Genomic DNA, 21,191 nt, shown 5'->3' on the forward strand with positions numbered 1-21,191 from the left:
CGGTGCAGCGTTGCGCAGGCGCAGTGGGGGGTCGGCAGGCGCGCAGGCGCGGGCCGGCAATGGCGGAGGAGGCGGCGGTGCGGGCGCAGGCCGAGGTGGTGCGGCGCCTCAAGCACGATAAGGCCGATCCCGACGAGGTGCGGCCGGTCCCGGTGCCGGGTGGGGAGCGGCTGGCGGGGCTCGCTGTGGGGATGGGGGGCAGGCGGAGGACTAGTATGGCTGGAGACTGATGTGACTGGGGGCAGGAAGCCGGAGTGGACGGGGGTTGCTGGGATGGGGAATGGAGGTTCCTGGGGAGTTGCAGGTACTGGTGCTGGGCTGGAGAGGGGGCTGCTGTGATTGGGGTGTGGTTGCTGGGCTCAGGTGCTGAGGGAACTGGTGAAGGTGTTGCTGGGCTGGATGCGGCAGTGGGGAAGGGGGTGTGGAAGCACTGGTCCGGGATGGAGAGCAGAGGGGCTGAGGCCCCTGGAGAGAGCTGGGGGTGGGAAGTGGTGATACTGATGTTAGGCTGAAGAAAGAGAGGCTTAGGGTGTTAAGACTGGGAGGAGGATGCTGGAGACTGCTGATGCAGGGTGGACATAGCAGGAGCTGGTGGGATGGGAGGGCCACCGGGGGGGTGGATGTTGAGGGTAATGGAGGTTGTGGGAGGCAGGGGATGGTGGAGCTGCTGAGACTGGGGGGCTTGTAGCAGAAGTGGGGAGTCCTGGAGAGGGGCAGGGAGTGCCCCTCTGATTGCTGTAGGAGACTGGGATTAGTGCATGTATTAGTTAGGGAGTCTGGGTATACTAGGGATGCTGAGGCTGAAGGTACTGGGGGAAGCCTGTGGGCTGGGCCTGGCAGGTGGGTTTACCCCCAGCTCCCTCCTTGCTCCCTTTCTAGATTGCAAAGGAGGTGGCAAAGCTGCTGGAGATGAAGACTCAGCTGGGAGGAGATGAAGGGAAACACAAGTTTGTACTCAAGACCCCAAAGGTAACTTCTTTCAGCACCTCTCTGTGCACAACCTCCCCCACATCTGTGTGTGCAAAACCTCAGCACAGACTGGCCTGACTCTACTCTCATTTCTGTTCCCTTTTAGCAGCAGAGGAGAGAGTGTTGAAAATAACCCCAGAGACCCTACTAACATAAAGACTTTCTGGTGCTTCTGTGACAAGCCAACCACTAGCTGGTGTGCTCAGGAAACTAAATTCCCCTTTGGCTGAGTGTTATTGTAGCTGCCCGGTGTGAGAGGCCTCATATCTGCTGGGATTGCACTGTTTGAAATAAGGTTATGGCACTGATGAGTTTAAAGGTTAGGACTCCTCAGCTCTTGTAGCACTGACACTACTACAGGGGCCTGTAGGGACAGGAAAAGGGGAAATGTCTTTAACCTGCCAGAGAGGAGATTGAGATGAGCTCTTAGGCAGAAGCTCTTCCCTGTGAGGGTGCTGAGGCACTGGCACAGGGTGTCCAGAGAAGCTGTGGCTGCCCCATCTCTGGCAGTGTTCAAGGCCAGGTTGGACACAGGGGCTTGCGGCAAGCTGCTCCAGTGGAAGGTGTCCTTGCCCATGATAGGGGGTTGGAAGTGGATGAGCTTTAAGGTCTCTTCCAACCCAAATCAGTCTGGGATTCTATGACCCCATGAGTACCTGCAGACTTCGGCTGTCCTGGATCAGGGATCCTTAAGCTGGTGCTGTTCTCTCGTAATGCAGATAGAGTGGATGGAGCTGCTGCTGGATTGAATGAGCATGTGGTGCTGCAGCATATCGCTCTGCTGGTGTGAGGCTTGTTGTGGATCTGCAAAGCATAAACCCTGGCAGTGCTTGCCAGGAATAATCAGCACATGTTGAAATGGGGGGAGCACAAAAGGTCTTGTGCCTTTTGGTCCTGCCTTAGCCAGTGAGGGTGGGTAATCCCATTTACCAGCTGCTGACATTTGTGCCCTCTTGCAGAAGGACCCTTCCTTCGGGGGGTAGCTCTTCAGTCCGCAGGCCCCTGAGAATAGTGTCCATAGTGCAGTTTATCCTGAAATTGTTTGTAGTCTTAATGTTTTCATCACTAGCAGCTGACCAGAGATCAGCTGTGTCCTTGTGTCCATGTGGAGACAGGAATTTTGTTGACAAACCAATCAGTTTAATGCCACTGACTTAAATGTCTCAAAACTGTCTTCTTTGTCCATTTCCTTCGTATGTTTTGGTAATTGTAACTGGTGTGAGGCCTGGAAGGGTATTTTACATTTAAGGATGTGAGAGGGTTTTACAGCTCTGTGAGTGCCAGGGAAGCCCAGTTTGGGTTTCCACCTGCCTCAGCCACGTCAGTGTACGGCTGGAAGCTGCTATTCGCTGTGTGACCTGCAGGTGGGGTGTCAGGAAGCGCCTGCTCACTGCTTCCTCCTGCCTAACTCCCAGCCCCTGGAAGATGGAAGTGGGAGGTCTGGTTAGTTAACAGTGATCTGTGTTGCTGAGAGCCTTAAGGTGGTCACTGTAATAACGCAGTGACTCTGAACAGTGAAGGAATTAAAAGGGAGCACATCCCACTGAACAGCAGATGGGTATTTCACAGACATCACACTTTGAACAGATGATTGTGTGTGTGTGGTTGGAAGCTGTGGAGTTGTTTCATGGCTCCAAAATGTGCCTGCCCTCTGATTCCACCTCTTGGTGTAGCTGGTTTTGCAGGGGTCTGGCTGACACTGGATTCAGAGGTGTGGCAGATCTGAGTTGTGCTGTCACACTCCAAAGCATTGAAGCCTCTGACAGTTGGGTCTGTGTAGTTCCTTTATTTCCTGCAGCATGAAAGTCCTGACTTGGATTAAGCTCTGCAGACCCTGGCAGGTTGTTTCTGAGCTGCATCCTGATGTTTTCCAGTAGCTTTTAGTGCTGCTTTTCACCACTTCTCCTGACATCTGGTGTCTGAACCTGATCTGTCTGGTTTTATTAGCAGTATTGTAGCTTATTCGTATTGCCTCTTAAGTCTGTCTCCACTACTTGCCTCTAACCCAGTGTGTCTTTTGCTCTCCTTTGCCTTCTTTCACCCCAGGGCACACGGGACTACAGCCCCAAGCAAATGGCCATTCGTGAGAGGGTCTTCAATGCAATCATCTCCTGCTTCAAGCGCCATGGAGCAGAAGTCATCGATACACCAGTGTTTGAGCTGAAGGTGAGGGAGGACACAGCAGGTTGCTGAGCTGATGAGGATCCTGCAGTTAAAAGCCTGTGGTGTGTTGAGGGCTGAGTTTTATTCTTCCATCTCCAGGTGTCTTCCCTGTCACTGAAGATGCTGTTTGTTCGTGTGTCCTTTTGTTGTAGGAGACATTAACAGGGAAGTATGGTGAAGACTCGAAGCTCATCTATGATCTGAAAGATCAAGGAGGAGAGCTGCTCTCCCTGCGCTACGACCTGACAGTATCCTGCCAAAGCCAGTGCTGAGGGGGCTCACCACCTTTGCTGCCCTCCTTTTGAGGCCCTGCTGTCCAGTGGGTAGGGGAGGAGGAGGGAGAATGGTCTTTTTGTTCTGACCCTATCCTGACAGGGAGAGCCTGAGCAGGCAGTGTGATTTCAGTGGGTGCAGGAACCTTGTTCAGTTACTTATGTTTCTTCAGTGAAGTAATGCTTCCAGTGCTTGAAGGGGCTACAGGAAACCTGGAGAGGGGCTTTGGAAAAGGGCCTGTAGGGGCAGGACAAGGGGAATGGCTTTAACCTGACAGAGGGGAGAATGAGATGAACTCTCAGGCAGAAGCTCTTCCCTGTGAGGGTGCTGAGGCGCTGGCACAGGGTGCCCAGAGAAGCTGTGGCTGCTCCATCCCTGACAGTGTTCAAGGCCAGGTTGGACACAGGGGCTTGGAGCAAGCTGCTCCAGTGGAAGGTGTCCCTGCCTGTGGCAGGGGGTTGGAACTGGATAAGCTTTAAGGTCTCTTCCAACACAAACCATGCTGATTCTATGATTAATGGCAGCATGTGCAGGCCATGTCTTGGGCAGTTGTGGAGACCTTAGGAGCTATGGAAAATCCATCTCTCAGCAGTTGCTTTGTCCCAGGGTGTGCGCCACACACTGTGCTGGGTGCTGGGGAGATAGGGAGCACCCAGCACTGCCTGTGACTGATAACTGGGTGGGGTGATCCCTCTCTGTTCCAGTCCTTAACCCAACCATCCCAGGTGCCCTTTGCTCGCTATCTGGCGATGAACAAGATCACCAACATCAAGCGCTATCACATCGCCAAGGTCTACAGGAGAGACAACCCAGCCATGACCAGGGGCCGCTACCGGGAGTTCTACCAGTGTGTGAGTTTGGCCACTGAGAGGGACACTGCTGAGTGAGGCTGGGCAGTGCTTGTGGGGACCCAGCACCAAAGGCTGGGTTACCTGCTGTGGAAAGCTCAGGAGAATCCACTCCTCCTCTTTAACATGCCCTTATGGGTGTGAAGAACAGCTTGAGAGTGGCAGAGTGAGGATGGCTGTGACACAGTGTGCTGGTGTATGAGGGCCTGTGTAATACAGCTCCTAGGTGCCCCAGGTGTCAACCTTCGCAGCAGCTCCTTGCTCCATCCCACAGTTCTTGCCAGCCTGGTGGAGGGGAAGTTTCCTTCTGATCCAGCAGTATTTAAACTCCTGGGTGTGTAGCAGGACACAGGAACCAGGCTAGCACCTCAGCTTAGCATGTGCTACTTCTATCACCTGCTTAGTCAATCTGTATTTCAAAGGAAGGGAAAAACCCAGAGGCCAAATTACAGAACAGGTGAGAAAGCAGTTTCTTTTGTGGCTTTCTCAGACAAGTGTGGTCGCCTCAAGGAATGGATTTTGTTCCACACTACTAGCAGTTCCCAGGGCCTCATACTGTAAACAGATTCCTGTTTGAGAATGTACCTGTTACATTGTACCCTCTGGATACCTTCTAGCTCCAGCTTGGTGAATTCCCATTTCCAGACCACTCTGCCTGCTGTCTCACCTGAAAGACTGTTCCAAGATCTCACTCCTAGGATAGCTAGAAATAGTCCTCAACATCCAGGCTAAAATTCCTTGTGTTTGATAGCTACTAAACAGCTGCACTGGCACAAGGAGAAATAAACTGTCATCCCTTGATATGGATTCTTCCTGTGTCCCAGATAAACATTTGAGACTGTTCATCTGCAGTCTTCCCCTCTTTAGGCCACATAAATCATCTCTTACCTTCTCTCCATGGAGATGCTTGCCACCTTTGCTCAGCCTAGAAAAGATGTTTCTGCATCTTTTCCTAAACAGAATTCCGCAGCCCTTGGCTGGGTTTTTCAGTGTCATTTCACCTGTGTCACATACACTGGTAGTGGCACTTTCCTGACTGAACCAGTCCTTGCCCAACTTCCACAGGGATTGCATCAGCCTTTCCTGCATTCAGCTGCTTGGGGACTCACTGATGTGATCCGTTTCCTCCTCCATTGCCCTGATTTCTTTTGGAAGCTTGGTAGAACCATACAGAAATTCACCTACTTAATGAAAACTGTTCTTGTACTCAAAATCTCACTGAGGACATTGCATTTTGGGATTCATAAAGGGGAATCAAATAGAAGATCTCTTGTTGCTTCTGTATTTTATTTCTCTCAGAACATTGATGTTGTCTTTCTATTTTCCAGTCACAGGCTATGCACACACCTTGCTGTTGGGCTTTAGCTCTATGTGCTGTTTCATCGGGGAATCTCTGGTGGAGACTGCTCAGGCTTTATGATCTCTTTTTCTGTCTTAGCAGTTGAAACTTTAAGCTTTGCCTCAATTGAGATCCCTTCTCTCGTCTTCTTCCCCGGTCATTAACTCAACTGGCATGTGTATTAAAAAAAGAACATCCTGAGAATCAAAATGACACATTTTGCATTTAGGTCATACCAAATCATTAGTTTTCTTCCTTTTCTGGTTCCTTTGTTCTATTTATTTACTGCTGCTGATTGCTCTGCTGTCTCCTTTCTGTTGTTTTTTCAAGGATCTGTGTTTCAAAGTGTATCACACGCTGTGTAAATTGCTGTGCCAGAGGCAAGGAGCAGGTCACACATGTCCAGAAGCAGAAAGCAGGGAGAAGCAGAACGGCTTCTTGCAAACTGGAGAGTGCTGAAGCAGCTCTGTCCTGTAGCCAGGCTGAGAGAGCTGGGCTGGTTCAGCCTGGAAGAGAGAAGAGACCTTAGAGCAGCTCCAGTACCTAAAGGGGTTACAGGAAACCTAGAGAGGGGCTTTGGACAAGGGCCTGTAGGGACAGGCCAAGGGGAATGGCTTTAACCTGCCAGAAGGGAGACTGAGATGAGCTCTTAGGCAGACGCTCTTCCCTGTGAGGGTGCTGAGGCGCTGGCACAGGGTGCCCAGAGAAGCTGTGGCTGCCCCATCCCTGGCAGTGTTCAGGGCCAGGTTGGACACAGGGGCTTGGAGCAAGCTGCTCTAGTGGAAGGTGTCCCTGCCCATGGCAGGGGTTGGAGCTGGATGAGCTTTAAGGTCCCTTCCAACCCGGACTAGTCTGGGATTCTATGAAGCTGTCTCCACTGTCTATGACACAGTGTGCAAACTCTTTTTCAATGCTATGGACACAAGAGCACCACTGCCTGCAGTGAAAAAGGATCATAAACCCACATCCTGTTCCTTCTGGATCCTATCAGTGAAAGCCGGTGCTCCCTTACACCCCATTTCTGTTGCTTTTTGTAAGCAAACTGCTGTTAACAGAAGAGCTGGAGCTGTATTGCTGCAGCCACAGCAGTAGTGCTGAGTTGCTCACTGCCTTTTCTGTCCCCAGGACTTTGACATCGCTGGGCAGTTCGACCCCATGATTCCTGATGCCGAGTGCCTGAAGATCGTGCATGAGATCCTGAGTGACCTGCAGCTCGGGGACTTCCTCGTCAAGGTGAGACTCAGCAGGTTTCTCTGTGTCACAGTGGGAAGCAGAGGTCACTGTTCTTGTGGTTAATGCAGCAGTACCTGTTCCTACTCTTAAAGCCCACTAAAGCCTGATCCAGAAGCTCATCCTGCCTCTGCCTTACCTGGTGCATATGCTGAAAGGCTGGACCTCAGCTCAAACTTGCCTTCAGCTGGGAATGCAGGGAGGTTTCCTGAGGCTGCAGTAGCAGAGCTCTCTTTAGCACTAACCACAGTCCCCTGCAAAATGTCCAGCAGCCAACTAACAGGGTAACTGTCATGTTCACTGCCTGCAGTAAAAGACAGGCTCTGGCCAAGGATCCTTGTCCCAGCTCCCGATGTCCCCTTAGTAGGGACATCTGCTCAGTGTGTGCTGTGCGTTCTCTGCAGGTTCCTGCCTTCCCACCAAGCCCATTCTGGGGCTGAGGTGTTTTCCAGAAGTCATCCCCTGCTGTAGGTTAAGCCATTTGCTTCAAAGCACCTCCATTATCTTGGTGTGGCAGCAAATGGTGCTGGGTGTGCAAGTCAGGCAGGAGAGGGAAGGCTGTACAGCAGAAGGAGAACAATGAGGAGTGTGTGATGTGCAGGAGGCTGGTGGGATCTCTGAGAGGGACCCAGAGCTGGGTTGTTGCTGGGCTCCACAGGGAAGGTGAGCAGTGTGGGCTGGGTGTTGTGCTCCTCTATGCAGCCCCCACTGGGTAGGGAGGCAGTTACCTGCTCTTGAACCTGTGTGGGATGAGCTAAAAGCTGTGCAGAGGAGCTGCCTGTCCAGCTGTTGTGTGTTTGGGCAGTGGTGAGAGGATGCTTTTGAGGATGAGGAGGCAACCCTGCAATGGGGACAGGAGAATAACCTGCCTGCTGCTGTTCTTGTCTTCCATGAGCCACTGTCTGGTTCATGTTGATGCTGGAGGATTACAGACTCCTGAGCAGTCTTTGTTTCCATGTAATTTAATTGTAGAGGTTCTCAGTAACCATGGAAATGTTGAATCCAGCTGAGCCTCTGGCCTCAATTACCTGCTATTACAGAGCATAATTAAACTCTGGAATTCACTATACTATCAAAAAAGAATGAAACAAAATTCCTTAGCGAGGTTTTAACACGATCAGATGTCCCTTTGTTCTTACACCGAGAGAGCAGGATAGCACTGAATTCATCTCCGTGGCCTATTTTTGTCCACATGAGAGGACTCATAGGCAGCACTGGATTTTCTTCTCTGAGTGGAGGTGTGTGTAGCTCTAAAAGGAGAATGTGATAGCCCTGCCCAGGGTTGGCAGCAGTCAGCTGTGGGCAGAGAGGCAGCTCTGCTCCCTGGGAATGGGGAAGAGAAATTCCAAACAGCAAAATATCTTGGCAGAGATCTGCTGGTTTCACTTCCACACTTGAAAACAGAGAAGAGAAACTGGACCCAGCTGAAGCATCTGTTTGAGTTACAGTGAATGATTTGCTCCCTCTCTCCCAGGTCAATGATCGGCGCATCCTTGATGGGATGTTTGCAGTTTGTGGTGTCCCGGACAGCAAGTTCCGAACAATCTGCTCCAGTGTGGACAAACTGGACAAGGTATGGGATGGAGCCATGGGTTGCACGTGCTGCTGCTGGAGTGGCAGTGAGGCTTTGTCCCCTGGGCTGCTCTCAGTATGGGCCAGGAGAACTGGCTTGGATATTCGGTTCTGGCCAGAAATCAAACCCAGAGCATTTGTCCTGTGGCTTCAGGTTTTTGAGCAGTTTTGCTGACTGCAGGGTTGGGGTGCAACCAGAGAAGTACAAGAAATGGAGGTATGACCATCCTGTTAGAGCATTTGATGTGCTGCTTCTCTCATGCACCTCTTAAGCACACTGATTCTGATGGGGTTCTGCCGTATAAAGATCTGTTGAGAGGAGATATGCCTGTTCGTCTGCATCAGGCAGGATCACCAGAGACCTTCCCCAGCAGAGAACACTTCCCTGGAGCTGTGGCTGATGCTCTTCTCTCCCCTCACAGGTGCCATGGGAAGAAGTGAGGAGCGAGATGGTGGGGGAGAAGGGGCTCTCTCCTGAGGCTGCGGATCACATCGGGGAGTACGTCCAGCTTCACGGTGAGCACTGTGGGGTCGCGCCCTTGGCTTTGCTCTCCCAGGCAAGGCAGGGAGGGCTGGGGACACAGGGGTGCTGTTAACCCTGTTAACAGAGTCTCATTGCCACAGGTGGCCTGGAGCTGATTGAGCAGCTGCTCCAGGACCCAAAGCTGTCCCAGAACAAGCTGGCCAAGGAGGGGCTGGGGGACATGAAGCTGCTCTTTGAGTACCTGACCCTGTTTGGCATCACGGGGAAGGTGAGGAGGGGCAGGGGCAGGAGGGGCACAGTCCAGCCCCCCCGAGCGCAGGCAGCGATGGGGCTTCCCTTGTGCCCTGCAGATCTCCTTCGACCTGAGCCTGGCGCGGGGCCTGGACTATTACACGGGGGTGATCTTTGAGGCTGTGCTGCTGCAGCAGGAGAACGAGCACATGGAGGAGCCCGTGAGCGTCGGGAGCGTGGCTGGAGGTGGCCGCTACGATGGGCTGGTGGGGATGTTCGATCCCAAGGGACGGAAAGTGCCCTGCGTGGGGGTCAGCATTGGGATCGAGCGGATCTTTTCCATCCTGGAGCAGAGAGTGGAGGTTGGTGTCTTTACTACTCAACTAAGAATAGAGAAGGAGCAAGGATTTACATCTTCCCCACGTACCCCTAGTCCAGCAAGTGCTGAAGTGAGTCTTTCTTGCTGCAGTCTTTGAAGGACAAGCCAACCAGGCCCCTAAAGTGCTCTGAAGCAGGAGTCAGAACCAGCACATAAGCTCCAATTTTCTCTGGCTTGGCTGTTAAATGGGTCTTTGTAGGCTACCAGAACGCTGCTGCACATTTCCCTCCCCCAGAAGCCTGTTGTGGAAAGTTCTTTCCTGGCAGCCAAACACAACCAGGTTTTCTAAGTGAAAACTGAATTCTTCCTCCACCACCTCCAGCCTTGGCCAGGTTTGTTCCTCTGCAGGTGACCTTTTCAAGTCTTGTCCCTTCAGCAAAAGCAGCAGCATAAAAATGCCACTTTGAGTATCCAGCATCTGCCTTGGGAACAGCCAGCTCGTGACAGCACTGCGGCATCTCAGTTTGCTGCTGTTGATCTAACCCATAGTCACCAGCTTAGCTGGCCTGGGGTCCCCCAGACTTGCTGCTCCTGAGCTATTTGGAGCAAGTCTCTGGGAGGCCCTCAGGTGTGGAGGAGCAGCTTCTATGCAGAAGCTGGCAGAGAAACTGCTCATTCTCAGCACATTCTCCGGTCTGTGTGCACCTGCAGTGTGGGAGGGAGGTTGTGTTATGCTCCCGTCATGGAATAATAACAAAAGATGAGGTTCTGCTTCAGGATGGGGTCTGTGGGGCCTCTCTGACTCTCATGAGTTTATGCTGCTCACCGAGCCTGATCCTCTTCACTGCCGAATTCATGGGTCTGGGGTGGTGACCTCTTCTGCTCAAAGGGTCTCTGATACCTACGTCCAGGACATCTTTTAAGTCTTGTCCCTGCCCTAGGCCTCTGAGGAGAAGATCAGGACAACAGAGACACAGGTGCTGGTGGCCTCTGCCCAAAAGAAGCTCCTGGAAGAGCGACTGAAGCTCATTGCTGAGCTGTGGGATGCTGGAATCAAGGTATGACCAGGTGATGGCAAAGTCAGGAGCTCCTTGGTCCACCCTGTGCCAGGGATGGACAAGGTCTGGCTTTGCGCTGGGAGGAAGGAGTCACAGGGAGAAGGTGGGCAGCAGATGGGCTTCCTGAATGGAGCCTGCCTATTCTTGGTGTCTTGAATCAGGTGTTCAAGAAGGGCTGGACAGCATGGTTTGGTAGCCCTGTAACTGCAGGGGCTGCTCTGTATCTATTATCTCAAGGCATATTCCCAAAGCATGCAGCACTGCAGCCCTTGCTGTGTGGCCATGGCTGGAATACCATGCTGCTCCCAAAAAACCCACCAAAAAAAGTAGAGCCTTGCAAGGGGAAAGTGGGGCCATGGAGGAGCCTGGGCTGTTTTCTGCCATTGCCCCTTGTCTTGTCCCTACAGGCCCTTGTCCAAAGCCCCTCTCCAGGTTTCCTGTAGCCCCTTTAGGCACTGGAGCTGCTCTGATCTCCCCTTAAGGAGCCTTCTCTTCTCCAGGCTGACCCAGCCCAGCTCTCTCAGCCTGGCTCCAGAGCAGAGCTGCTCCAGCCCTTGCAGCATCTCCATGGCCTCCTCTGGACTCAGTCAAACAGGTCCACAAATTATGGTGCTATTCTCTGGTTCTCTTGCAGGCAGAAGTGCTCTACAAGAAGAACCCTAAGCTGCTGAATCAGCTGCAGTACTGTGAGGACACTGGCATTCCTCTTGTTGCCATTGTGGGTGAGCAGGAGCTCAAGGATGGAGTCGTCAAGCTGCGGGTAGTGGCAACCAGGGAGGAGGTGAGGCCCAGGGCAGGTTGGTGTGAGGGGGATCAGCTCCTTGAACCTGCATTCTGGCTCAGGTCAGCCTTTCCAGCCCCATCTGTGCCTGCTCTGCAGTGGTGCCCTCAGGCTGTACACTGCAAGGTGGCTTTGCTGGCCCATATTTTCAGTGTAGTGCCCAAAGGGGACTGGCAGACTCTAGGTGAGGGCTGTGGACTGATGGTGGTGGACTTGTGGGTGCACTTCAGGAGGCTGGGTGAGTTTCCTCAGCCCATCGTGCTTTTGTGCGGAGCACATGCCCTGGTGTTTGCCACCGAGCACTCTATTAACAGGCTATCAGGATGTTATACAGTGGCTTCTCGATAGACTTTTTTTTTTTTCAAGCAGAGGTCTCTCCATGGACTTCTGTAACACCTCACGCTCCAGCTCCTCGCCCCACACAGTTTCCTAGAGCTGTGGAGCAGTTTGCCATCATGTGGCCTCCTTGAACTCCCAGATGTTCCTCAGTTCTGGAGACTGGAACGCAGAGGTGTGATTTCATGTATGACTGCCATTGCATTCCATCCAGGGCATGGGACCAATGCTGAAGTTCCAGGAGGTGCCCTCTTGGAATGAGTGGGACTGGTGCCATGTATGCACTGGTCTCTGCTTTGGAACTGGTGGGAAGGAGTGGGAAGAGCATTGCTCTCATGATGGTGGGCAGAAGAGGGCTTGGCAGGTTCTAGGCAGGTGCTTGCTCTCATGGATTCACTCCACCTGCTGCAGCCCACTGAGCCCTGCAGTGGCACTGCTGTCAGCATCATGGTGTGACCACAGTGCAGTGCCAGCCATCCCTGTGGGAGCAGGGAAGGTCACGATCCATCAAGCTGCTTGTGTTGTATTGAAGCAACTTTGTGCTCTCCCCATGCAGGTCAACGTTCGCCGGGAGAGCCTGGTAGAAGAGATCAGGATGCGAACGAGCTGCCCCTAAACCCCTTCTGGATGTGTCTACTTGTTTGTTGGATTCTGGCTGACAGATTTCCTCCTGTAAATACCTTCATGAGCCTGTGGAGCAACAGGGGCAGGGGGGCCTTTGAACGCTGTATTTACTCTTGTCTCATGCCCTCCCTTTCCCACTGGGAGCAGAGGCTGCACTGACTCCTATGACATGCCCTGGCCCTTGTGTATGTTGCTGGAAGGATGTTTCTGAGTCGCTCTGGCAAACACTGTGGTGGCTGTGGAGTCCCATGGTGACATATGAAGCCCTGTGCTGTCAGCAGGCCCTAGGGGCTTGGCTGCAGCTTCTTGTTCCTGTTGCTTTGAATCAACATCCTGCCCCCGTCCCTCTGCTCTGGCTGCAGGGAGGTGACCTTATCCCGAGCAACATGTAAAGGCACTGCTCCCAGAAACATAATAAACCTGTCTCTCCCATTTTGTGCTTCCTGTCCCTACTTCCTGCCGGGGGCAGGGATTTGCTCCCCTGCCTCACTGAGCAAGAGCTGGGGTTTAAATGTCACGGTGGATGCTTCTTCAGCTGCCTTTGTTCTTCCTCACCTCTGGCTCCACCACTGCACCATGTGCAGAGCAAAGCTCCCACGGGTGAAACGGGTCCCTGGGGTGACTCGAGGGCTCCTCATCCCCAGCTTCCCTTCGATGCTGCCCCGCATCTCGCCCAGCTCCGCTCCCGCACCACGTTAGTTCTCGCCTCCGCGGCTTCCAGGCGCCGGAAGGCAACGGGAGCGAAACTTCGGGAGGGGGTCGCGGCGCCCCGGCAGGGCGGGCGCTGCAGTCGGGTCCCCGCCCGGGGCGGTGCGATGCCGATGGGCGGTGCTGGAACCTTCCAGAGCCTGGTCCTGGCGGCGAGGAGGAGCAGGGGGCTCGGCGGCGATGGAGATCGAGGTGAGCGTTGTTGGGGGGTTCCAGAGGGGAGCCGAAGGGCAGGGGGTCCCGGCGCCGGCCCCGAGCCTGGGTCCCATCCCACCCGCCGAGAGCCGGGGCTGCCCCTCGGGGGTGACGGTGAAGCCGCGGTAGCGCCTGCGCGGGGGCTGCGGGCTCGGGTGGGCTCCGCCGGGGCGGAGCCGGGTCCTGCCGCTCCCCGGAACCTGCCGGGAGCGGAGGAGCCGGAGCGGGGCCCCTGCCCTGGGGCTGTGGCCGCGTTTCCTGCGCCCATTGAGCAGAGGTTCCCCCTAGATGGGTCCCCGCCCGAAGGTGTTTTCTGGCCGCAGAGAAGACGAAACTCCTTGCAGATAGGAAGGTGCCACCGCCTGGGGCTGCAGCTGGAGATGCAGGAGGTGGAGGGGCGGCTGAAGTGCGTTGTAGGCTGAGCTCGGGTTAATCCCACTCAGCAAGCAGTGTCAGAAGCCCCGATGAGACTTTGCAGTGGTTAATGAGCTGAAGCTTTGTGATACTGGTGTCTCCAGACCATGCTTGATGTCCTCAGAAGCCTGAGGAAGGTCTGGTAGAAGAGGGTTGGCTGTGTTGGGGTCCCAGCTTGCCTGTGATGGGTCACCTCGTCTCCGTACAGCCAACTGCTCCCTGCGTCTTGGCTCTCAGGCAGCCGTAGCGCAGCGGCTGGTGTCACTGAATCGCAGACTGGTTTTTGTTGGAAGGGACCGTAAAGCTCATCCATGTCAAACCCCTTGCTATGGGCAGGGACATCTTCCACTAGAGCAGGTTGCTCCAGCCCCATCCAGCCTGGCATTGCGTTCCTGGACTTCACCCTATGGAGCAGGCTTGGACAATGGGTAGGATAGTGCTTTGGGTGGGCATTGTCAAGAGGCTCTTCTTGTTTCCTTATGGCAGAGGGCTTCACCATTTGCTCCTCCACGTGCTGGCTGGTGCTGGGCCTTGCGATTGCCCCACCAGCTTGGGATATCCCCAGTTGTTGGGAGGTTGGAAACTCTTTGCCCATACAAACTCCGTCATCGTTTCTTCTTCAGACATGGACCAACAGCATCAACCGGGCCAATAAGAAGGCCCTGCTTACCTGGGCAAAAGAAACGGGCATCAACCTGGTGCAGATCAACGGGCAGAGGCGATATGGTGGCCCACCCCCAGGTACGTGAGCAGAGCATCTCAGTGCCGTAGTGCCCTGGGAGCACAGCATGGAGGGTGCCCGGTGGTGAGCTGGCTGTCTCTCATACATGCCCATTGTGTGCCCGCAGGCTGGGTGGGCGACCCCCCTCCGGCAGGCACAGAGGTGTTCATCGGGAAGCTGCCGCAGGACATTTATGAGAACATCCTGATCCCGCTCTTCCAGAGCGTGGGGACGCTCTACGAGTTCCGCCTCATGATGACCTTCAGCGGGCTCAACCGTGGCTTTGCGTACGCCAAGTACAGCACCCAGCGCGCCGCCAAGGAGGCCATCGCCGCCTTCAACAACTTCCGCGTGCGGGAGGGCTGCGCCATCGTCGTGTGCCGGAGCACGGAGAAGTGCGAGCTCAGCGTGGACGGGCTGGCAGGCTCGGTGAGCCGGCGGGAGCTGGAGGCCGTGCTGCGGCGCGTCACCGCGGGCATCCTCAGCGTCACCCTGCACCCCAGCCCTGGCCAGCAGCGCACGCAGCTCGCCCTGCTCAAGTTCAGCTCGCACCACGCTGCTGCCATGGCCAAGAAAACCCTCATGGAAGGTACGTGGGAGGCTGGGGGGATGCCTGGGGTGCTCTTCCTGGTGTCTCTGAGGGCTGATTCCACCTCAGAGCTCAGCCGTGAGGTGAAGACATCCCATGGTCTGTCCCTGTGTCCCATGGGAGGCCAGCTGTCCTCACTGGGGAGGTGGTGTAGAGGGACTGCTGGAGGTTTTCAGCTGCCTGCTCAGAGCAGCAGCATCACCAGTATGCATCCAGGGCATCCAGAGCTTTAACCAAGTTACCCTTGTTATGGAGGTTCCCGACTCCTCATTGCCCCATCCCTTGATTGCACAACCCTGGGACACGTTTCACAGACATCCAGTCAGAATCCCCAAAGTCCCGATGTGTATTCACTTCTGCCCTGGCTGAGAAACACTTGGCTTTGATGTCTCTGCACCTTGTCCCTAAAGGCTGCCCCTATAATCTGAGCTTTGCAGCTCTGAACCCACCTTGGTAGCCAAAGGAGATGGAGGAGCAACTGCCCCGTAGCTGCATGAGGGTTTGTAGAGGCAGGGGAAAGGGTTTTGTTTGGTTCATGGACTGTGGGTTAGCACCAAACCACCCTTGGGGGTCACTGTGCCAGATACTGGGGGACAGGGTGGTGTGGGATGGGGTGATACTGGGGCGCTGGTGCCTGAGCATCCCCTGGCAGCTGCTGCTGCTCTCTCCTAGGGAACATGAGGCTCACTGGGGCAGCGATAAGGGTGGACTGGCTGAACCCTGACCTGAAGCAGAAGCTGCAGTCACGCGAGGAGAAGCCATCGCCCAGCCGGGTACAGAGGGCCAAGCACCCGGCACTCCCCAAGCAGGCTCCCCCGTCTCCAGTGCTACACAATGCGCTGGAGCACCTCAACACCCTGTGCCGGAGCCAGTACCTGGGGCCCCCCCTGTTCCTCACCAAGTGCGTCCAGGCCAACCCCAATGGGTGGCTGCGGTTCTGGTGCCAGGTGGTGATCCCGGGGTGCCCCGTGCCCTTCATGGGGTTCACGTGGGTGCAGGACAGGCCGGGCAGGAGCGGGCACGAAGAGGCGAAGGTTGCGGTGGCGCTGCAGGTTCTGCGGATGCTGGGTGAGTCCATGTGCGGTACCCGTGCCAACCTCCAAAAGCCTTGGAGCATCTCTTGGAAGTGTGGAGCTCGGGGGGACGCAAGCAGGGTCAGATCTCCCCCCAGATAGATGTGACCCTGATGTCTCTGAGCCCAGGGTGGGATTCCTGGTTGGAAGCAGAGAATGCAGAGGGAGAAGGGTTTTTTGATACTGCTCAAAGCCTGACGCTTCCCTCCCCGCTGCAGGGTGCCGGCTGACGTAGGCAGCGCTCTGCCCGTGCCGTGAGCTGAACCTGAGCCACCAGCCCCGGTGCTGCCGGAGCGGCGAGTGAGTCCCACTGGGACAGGGTCCTGTTCCAGCTTTGCTTTGAGTTCGTTTGGGTTTGGTTTTGTTTGGTTTGGTTTGGTTTGGTTTGGTTTGGAGAGCTGGTGCTGAGGACGGAGCTGTTGGCCTGATGAGTGGCTGCTGCCCTGTCCCTGGCCAGCCTTTGGGGATGGTTCCGTTTTGGGGGATGGTTTCATCTGGCCCAGTTTGGCTTCTTTTCAGTTGGTTTGCATTGCTCTCCTGTGGTGGAGGGGCCCTGGGAGAAGCAGTGGCTGCTTGGAGCCACCGGCAGCATTGGCTGGGGAGGCGGAGGGGACACTGGGGCTGCCTGGGCCTGGTGGGGCCCCGTCTCCTTTGTGTCTGGTGCCCAAGGAGCAGCCTGTGGGGCTGTTCTTGTGCTGGTGGAGCTGGTGTAGGGCAGGCAGTGCCGCAGTGTCTGGCGCTGTGCGGGGCTGTGCAGGGCTGCCTGCGCTGCAGGGAAGCAGCCGTGGGGCCCGGCTGTCTATGAATGATTCCTGAGGACTGGGAGGTGCGGCTGTGCTGGTCACTGGGATTAAAGTAGCCTGGAAAGCACTGGCTGTGTCCTGTCTGTTCTGCTCGCAGCTCCCCACCTGTCCAGCACCATCTCAGTCCTTTCCCCCCAACAAGGAAGCCTGCCTTCAGCTGCAGGAGGGATGAGGTCTGCAACTGATTGCTGGTGAGCACTGGTGGCTTCCAAGTGCATTTCAGGGCATACCTGGGTGCTTCGAAGTACAGAACTCTGCCAGTCCCGTCTCCTGTGCTGAGGACCCAGGTACCTTGCTGTTAGCCCCTAGAGCCTTCCAAGGGCCTTTCTGGGATCAGTATGCTCCCAAGTGTCTGCTGGTGCATTTAAGGAAACTCATGTGCTTTTCTGTGCTGCCCAGCTGCCTTACAGTACAGTACAGCACCAGGGGACTCTGAAGTGCCTTCAGGTGTCTTTCAGCAGCCATTCTGTGCTCAACACTGGTGAACCACTGCCTTTTATAGTGCCCCAGCAACCTCCCAGCGCTTGGGGATGTGGCCCATGGCGCTCTGAGTCTATTTGCATGCCTTGACTGGCTCTGCACACCTGTCTCTGCTTCGCAGAGCTCCTGTGGGCTCATAGGTCCCTGCCTTGCACTGGTACAAACTGGACTCTGTGTTGGTAATAAATCATAGAATCCCAGACAGGTTTGGGTTGGAAGGGACCTTAAAGCTCAGCCAGTTCCAACCCCTGCCATGGGCAGGGACCCCTTCCACTGGAGCAGCTTGCTCCAAGCCCCTGTGTCCAACCTGGCCTTGAGCACTGCCAGGGATGGGGCAGCCACAGCGCCTCAGCACCCTCACAGGGCAGAACTTCTTAATACCTGCCCTGTTTCAGTTTAAAACCATGGCCTGGATGCTCTCACAGCTTGCACCACCCCCTTGCCTAGCAGGGGCCAGCCACTGCCTGTGACAAGTCAGGACACCCAGGCACAGGATGCTCTCCCCACTGTCATCCCCATCGCTATCCCCAGTGCCCCACAGGCAGGTCCTGGATGTACCAGGGATACCAGGGAAGTTGGGGTGAGCCAAAACATCAGCACAAGGTGCTAGGAACTGAAAGGCACTGGGTTTATTTGCAATAGAGCTGATCTATAAATTAATTAACAAAAGGTAATTAACACACACCCGCTTGGACAGCACTGCAGGCACAGCAGGGCCAGGCAGGGCCTCGGGTGAACAGTGGACCCATTTGCCAAGGTACCCCAGGACCGCACACCCTCCAGCCCCTTGAGCAATGCTGTGCCCTTCCCCCCATCCCAGGACCCCCAAATAAACCAACAAACCCCGAATTTCCTACACCCACACCACACTCCCCTGCCAGGGCTGGCTCCCCATCCATGTCCCCTGCCCCATCTCAGACCCAGCCCTTCCATCCACCAGGGATCCTCCCTCATGAACTCCTGAACCCTTCCACCAGGGACCGCAGCCACATCCCCCCCATCCCAAGGACCCTCGGTTACAACCCTGCGCTCCCATCCCCTCAGTCCCCACCGTCGCTGTCGCTCCCCGGTGCTGCCTCTGGCTCGGCCTCATCCCACAGGTCGGCAAAGAAGTCCTCGCCGCTGCCCACCGCCTTTGAGCTGAGCGCCCGCAGGGGCCCCCCCTTCTTCTTCTTCTTGCGGTAATCGTCCACCACCAGCCCCGCCAGCGCCGACACGTCCCAGAACTTCACCTTCTGGTCATGGGCACAGCTGGCCAGGAGCTGCCCGCCCGGTGCCAGCGCCAGCTGCTCGATGGGCTCCCCGAGGTGCTGCCCCACGCAGCCCAGCACGCGGCTGGGCAGGACGTTCACTGCCCTGTGGATGGAGGGAGCTGTGGGCATGCCAGCCTCAGGCTGTGACCGGGCAGGGCTGATCTCGTCCCACACCCACCCCTGACCTGATCACTCCGTCCAGGGACCCCACGCACACGATGCTGTCCGTGATGGGGACCATGCAGTCAATGGACTCGGCCCTCAAAGCGAAGCGGTCGCTGGCGGCCCCAAACCCGTCCCAGTTGAAGAGGTAAATGGTGCCTTCACTGGAGCCACAGGCCACTTTCTTCCCCCTCTAGGGAAGATGGATGATGGTAAAGCAGAGGCAGGACAAGAAAGCCAGGGCATGAAGGGTGAACTGCAGGAGGCCTTACAGCCTTCAGTAGCCAAGGGGGCCTACAAGAAATCTGGAGAGGGGCTTTGGACAAGGGCCTGCAGGGACAGGCCAAGGGGAATGGCTTTAACCTGCCAGAGGGGAGACTGAGCTGAGCTCTTAGGCAGAAGCTCTTCCCTGTGAGGGTGCTGAGGCGCTGGCACAGGGTGCCCAGAGAAGCTGTGGCTGCCCCGTCCCTGGCAGTGCTCAAGGCCAGGTTGGACACAGGGGCTTGGAGCAAGCTGCTCCAGTGGAAGGGGTCCCTGCCCGTGGCAGGGGTTGGAGCTGGATGAGCTTTAAGGTCCCTTCAACACAAACCAGTTGTGAACGTATAATCCTGCTTCATGGCAGGGCCCAGCACCAACCTTCAGCAGCACCACAGAGGTGAGGTCCCCATTCTGCGGCTCCGACAGTAGCTCAAAGCGACGCCTCTTCACGTTGAAGACACCCAGGGTGCCATCGCCACTGCAGGAGACGGAAGCAGCATGTTGTGAGCATGGTACATGGTGCAAGGCGCTTCCCCCAGCCCTAAGGGAAGCACCTAAGGGACAGCCAAGTGCAATCCTAAGTGGGCTGGGGCAGTCCTAAGCACAGATACAGGCTGGGCAGAAATAGGACTGAGAGCAGCCCTGAGAAGGACTTGGGGTTGCTGGGTGAGAAGAAGCTCCCCATGACCCGGCTTCAGCGTGTGCTTGAGCTCAGACCCACACAGCCCCCCTGTGCTGGGCTGCATCTCCAGAGCGTGAACAGCAGCTTGGGGGGGGATTCTCCCCCTCTGCAGGGGGTTGGAACTGGATGAACCTCAAGGTCCCTTCCAACCCAAACCAGGCTGTCAGTCTATGAGCTGTGTGGGTATGTGGGAGCCCGCAGAGCTGCGGGTACCTGGCAGTCAGCAGGAGCTTCCCGTTACCATCCACAGCCATGGCGCTGATGTACTCCTCCTGCTCTCGGGCCTCCAGGATCGCATCCCCCTTACGCAGGTCCCACACCTTCAGCGCCCCGTTGTCATCGCCCGTGGCAAAGACGTTGGTATCGATGGGCAGCACGCAGTTGAGGGCCGAGCTGCAGGGACCCCGGCCCCATGTCAGCACAGTCACACGCACACCGCTGATGATGCTCCAGCCTCCGCCTGCCCGGCCCTGGCAGAGGATGGAAGGGGACACCGCTGCCTGGCGCACCCCTGCCAGGTCCTACCTGTGTGCCTTGGGGAAGCGCGTTTCCAGCCGTCCCTCCTCCACCGTCAGGATGTGGATTGACTTGTCCTTGGACACGGTGAAAAGCTCTGGGGAGCTACATCAGCACCTGCAGCCCCGGCGCCCCCCCGCACCCCGCTGCCACCCTGTGTTCCCTGCACTCACTCTGCCCGTCCTGCGAGAAGGCCACGTCCCGGCACGACTTGAGGTGATGCCCCGAGGACCAGAGCTGCCGGTTCTCCCCCTCGGTGCAGGAGTACGCGTACCTGCGGAGCGGGCCGGGCTCAGCGGCCGCTGCCCGGCGGTTCCCGCACACGGGAGCCCCCGAGCACCGCCACGGCCCCACTCACTCACAGGTAGACATCGCCGTCCACGTCCCCCGCCGCCAGCAGCGGCCGGGCCGGGTGCAGGGCGATGGCGTTGGCGGTCGCCTCGAAGCAGATGTCCTCGGGGGTGTCCCGCAGCCGCGGCTCCCTCCCCGCCGGCTCCGCGCTGTCCTGGGGGGTACAGAGCGGGGCCGTGGGGCCGGGGCCGGGGCCGGGGCCGGGACCGCCGGGGCCGCGCAGCCCCACGCGTGCTCACCTCTGCCCGTGCCGCCATGGCGGCCCGGCGTGGGCGGGACTCGGTATAGCCACGCCCCTTCATTTGCATGAGACCGCCTACCCACCGCCGCAGGGCGCCCTCTCGTGGACCTGCTTGAGCACTGCCAGGGATGGGGCAGCCACAGCTTCTCTGGGCACCCTGTGCCAGCGCCTCAGCACCCTCACAGGGAAGAGCTTCTGCCTAAGAGCTCATCTCAGTCTCCCCTCGGGCAGGTTAAAGCCATTCCCCTTGGCCTGTCCCTACAGGCCCTTGTCCAAAGCCCCTCTCCAGGTTTCTTGTAGCCCCTTTAGGCACTGGGAGCTGCTTTAAGGTCTTTCCGGAGCCTTCTCTTCTTGGGGCACCACAGAAGAGCACCATGGCCGCCTCCTTCCGCATCCCAGGGAACAAGAAGAGAGACCGGTGTTACTTCAGCCCCGCTCAAGGCCTGGGGCTGGTGGGGCACACCGAGATCCTGCCCAGGGCCCCAGCACAGCCAGGGGCCACCAGCAGTGTCCCTATC

At 56.5% G+C, this 21,191-nt stretch overlaps 3 protein-coding genes across 5 annotated transcripts; 2 read left to right on the forward strand and 1 right to left on the reverse strand.

Moving 5' to 3' along the window:
- The first annotated feature begins 18 nt into the window (after positions 1-18).
- On the forward strand, positions 19-12,659 carry LOC136020150 (histidine--tRNA ligase, cytoplasmic). The gene is made up of 13 exons (XM_065690903.1): positions 19-137; positions 880-969; positions 3,016-3,135; positions 3,285-3,380; positions 4,131-4,256; positions 6,718-6,825; positions 8,297-8,395; positions 8,817-8,910; positions 9,019-9,146; positions 9,229-9,471; positions 10,370-10,486; positions 11,121-11,267; positions 12,160-12,659. The coding sequence occupies exons 1-13, from the start codon at positions 60-62 to the stop codon at positions 12,217-12,219; spliced, it is 1,506 nt and encodes a 501-aa protein (XP_065546975.1). The 5' UTR covers positions 19-59; the 3' UTR covers positions 12,220-12,659.
- Positions 12,660-13,056: 397 nt separating this feature from the next.
- On the forward strand, positions 13,057-17,000 carry DND1 (DND microRNA-mediated repression inhibitor 1). 3 transcript variants are annotated; one of them, XR_010615225.1, is made up of 6 exons: positions 13,057-13,127; positions 14,168-14,285; positions 14,393-14,854; positions 15,527-15,922; positions 16,146-16,227; positions 16,828-17,000. XR_010615225.1 is itself a non-coding variant. In XM_065690908.1 (5 exons), the coding sequence occupies exons 1-5, from the start codon at positions 13,116-13,118 to the stop codon at positions 16,160-16,162; spliced, it is 1,005 nt and encodes a 334-aa protein (XP_065546980.1). In that variant the 5' UTR covers positions 13,057-13,115; the 3' UTR covers positions 16,163-16,754. The 3 variants fall into 3 exon arrangements, 2 of the variants coding, with proteins under 2 accessions (XP_065546980.1, XP_065546979.1); XM_065690908.1 differs by lacking the exon at positions 16,828-17,000 and having other exon boundaries at positions 16,146-16,754; XM_065690907.1 differs by lacking the exons at positions 16,146-16,227; positions 16,828-17,000 and having other exon boundaries at positions 15,527-16,089.
- An 817-nt stretch (positions 17,001-17,817) lies between these two features.
- On the reverse strand, positions 17,818-21,049 carry WDR55 (WD repeat domain 55). Its single transcript, XM_065690823.1, has 8 exons — positions 21,034-21,049; positions 20,444-20,666; positions 20,255-20,355; positions 20,091-20,178; positions 19,779-19,958; positions 19,262-19,361; positions 18,649-18,818; positions 17,818-18,566 (listed from the first exon to the last, which is right to left on the reverse strand). Exons 1-8 carry the CDS (start codon positions 21,047-21,049, stop codon positions 18,251-18,253), a joined length of 1,194 nt encoding a protein of 397 aa, XP_065546895.1. The 3' UTR covers positions 17,818-18,250.
- Between the last annotated feature and the right edge of the window lie 142 nt (positions 21,050-21,191).

The sequence above is a fragment of the Lathamus discolor genome, chromosome 10 (assembly GCF_037157495.1).
Source record: "Lathamus discolor isolate bLatDis1 chromosome 10, bLatDis1.hap1, whole genome shotgun sequence".
NCBI classification, from domain to species: Eukaryota; Metazoa; Chordata; class Aves; order Psittaciformes; family Psittacidae; genus Lathamus; species Lathamus discolor.

What these genes read in the sequence shown, in the direction of transcription:
- WDR55 (XM_065690823.1), bottom strand. An exon ending in CTTCTCGCAGGACGGGCAGA is followed by an intron (nt 20,179 to 20,254) that starts GTGAGTGCAGGG and finishes GTAGCTCCCCAG; the next exon opens with AGCTTTTCACCGTGTCCAAG. An exon ending in CCTCTGTGGTGCTGCTGAAG is followed by an intron (nt 18,819 to 19,261) that starts GTTGGTGCTGGG and finishes CATCTTCCCTAG; the next exon opens with AGGGGGAAGAAAGTGGCCTG.
- LOC136020150 (XM_065690903.1), top strand. Translation starts at nt 60, where the DNA reads ATGGCGGAGGAGGCGGCGGTGCGGGCGCAGGCCGAGGTGGTGCGGCGC. An exon ending in CCCTGCGCTACGACCTGACA is followed by an intron (nt 3,381 to 4,130) that starts GTATCCTGCCAA and finishes CAACCATCCCAG; the next exon opens with GTGCCCTTTGCTCGCTATCT. An exon ending in TGTTTGGCATCACGGGGAAG is followed by an intron (nt 9,147 to 9,228) that starts GTGAGGAGGGGC and finishes TGTGCCCTGCAG; the next exon opens with ATCTCCTTCGACCTGAGCCT.
- DND1 (XM_065690907.1), top strand. An exon ending in ATATGGTGGCCCACCCCCAG is followed by an intron (nt 14,286 to 14,392) that starts GTACGTGAGCAG and finishes GTGTGCCCGCAG; the next exon opens with GCTGGGTGGGCGACCCCCCT. An exon ending in CAAGAAAACCCTCATGGAAG is followed by an intron (nt 14,855 to 15,526) that starts GTACGTGGGAGG and finishes GCTCTCTCCTAG; the next exon opens with GGAACATGAGGCTCACTGGG.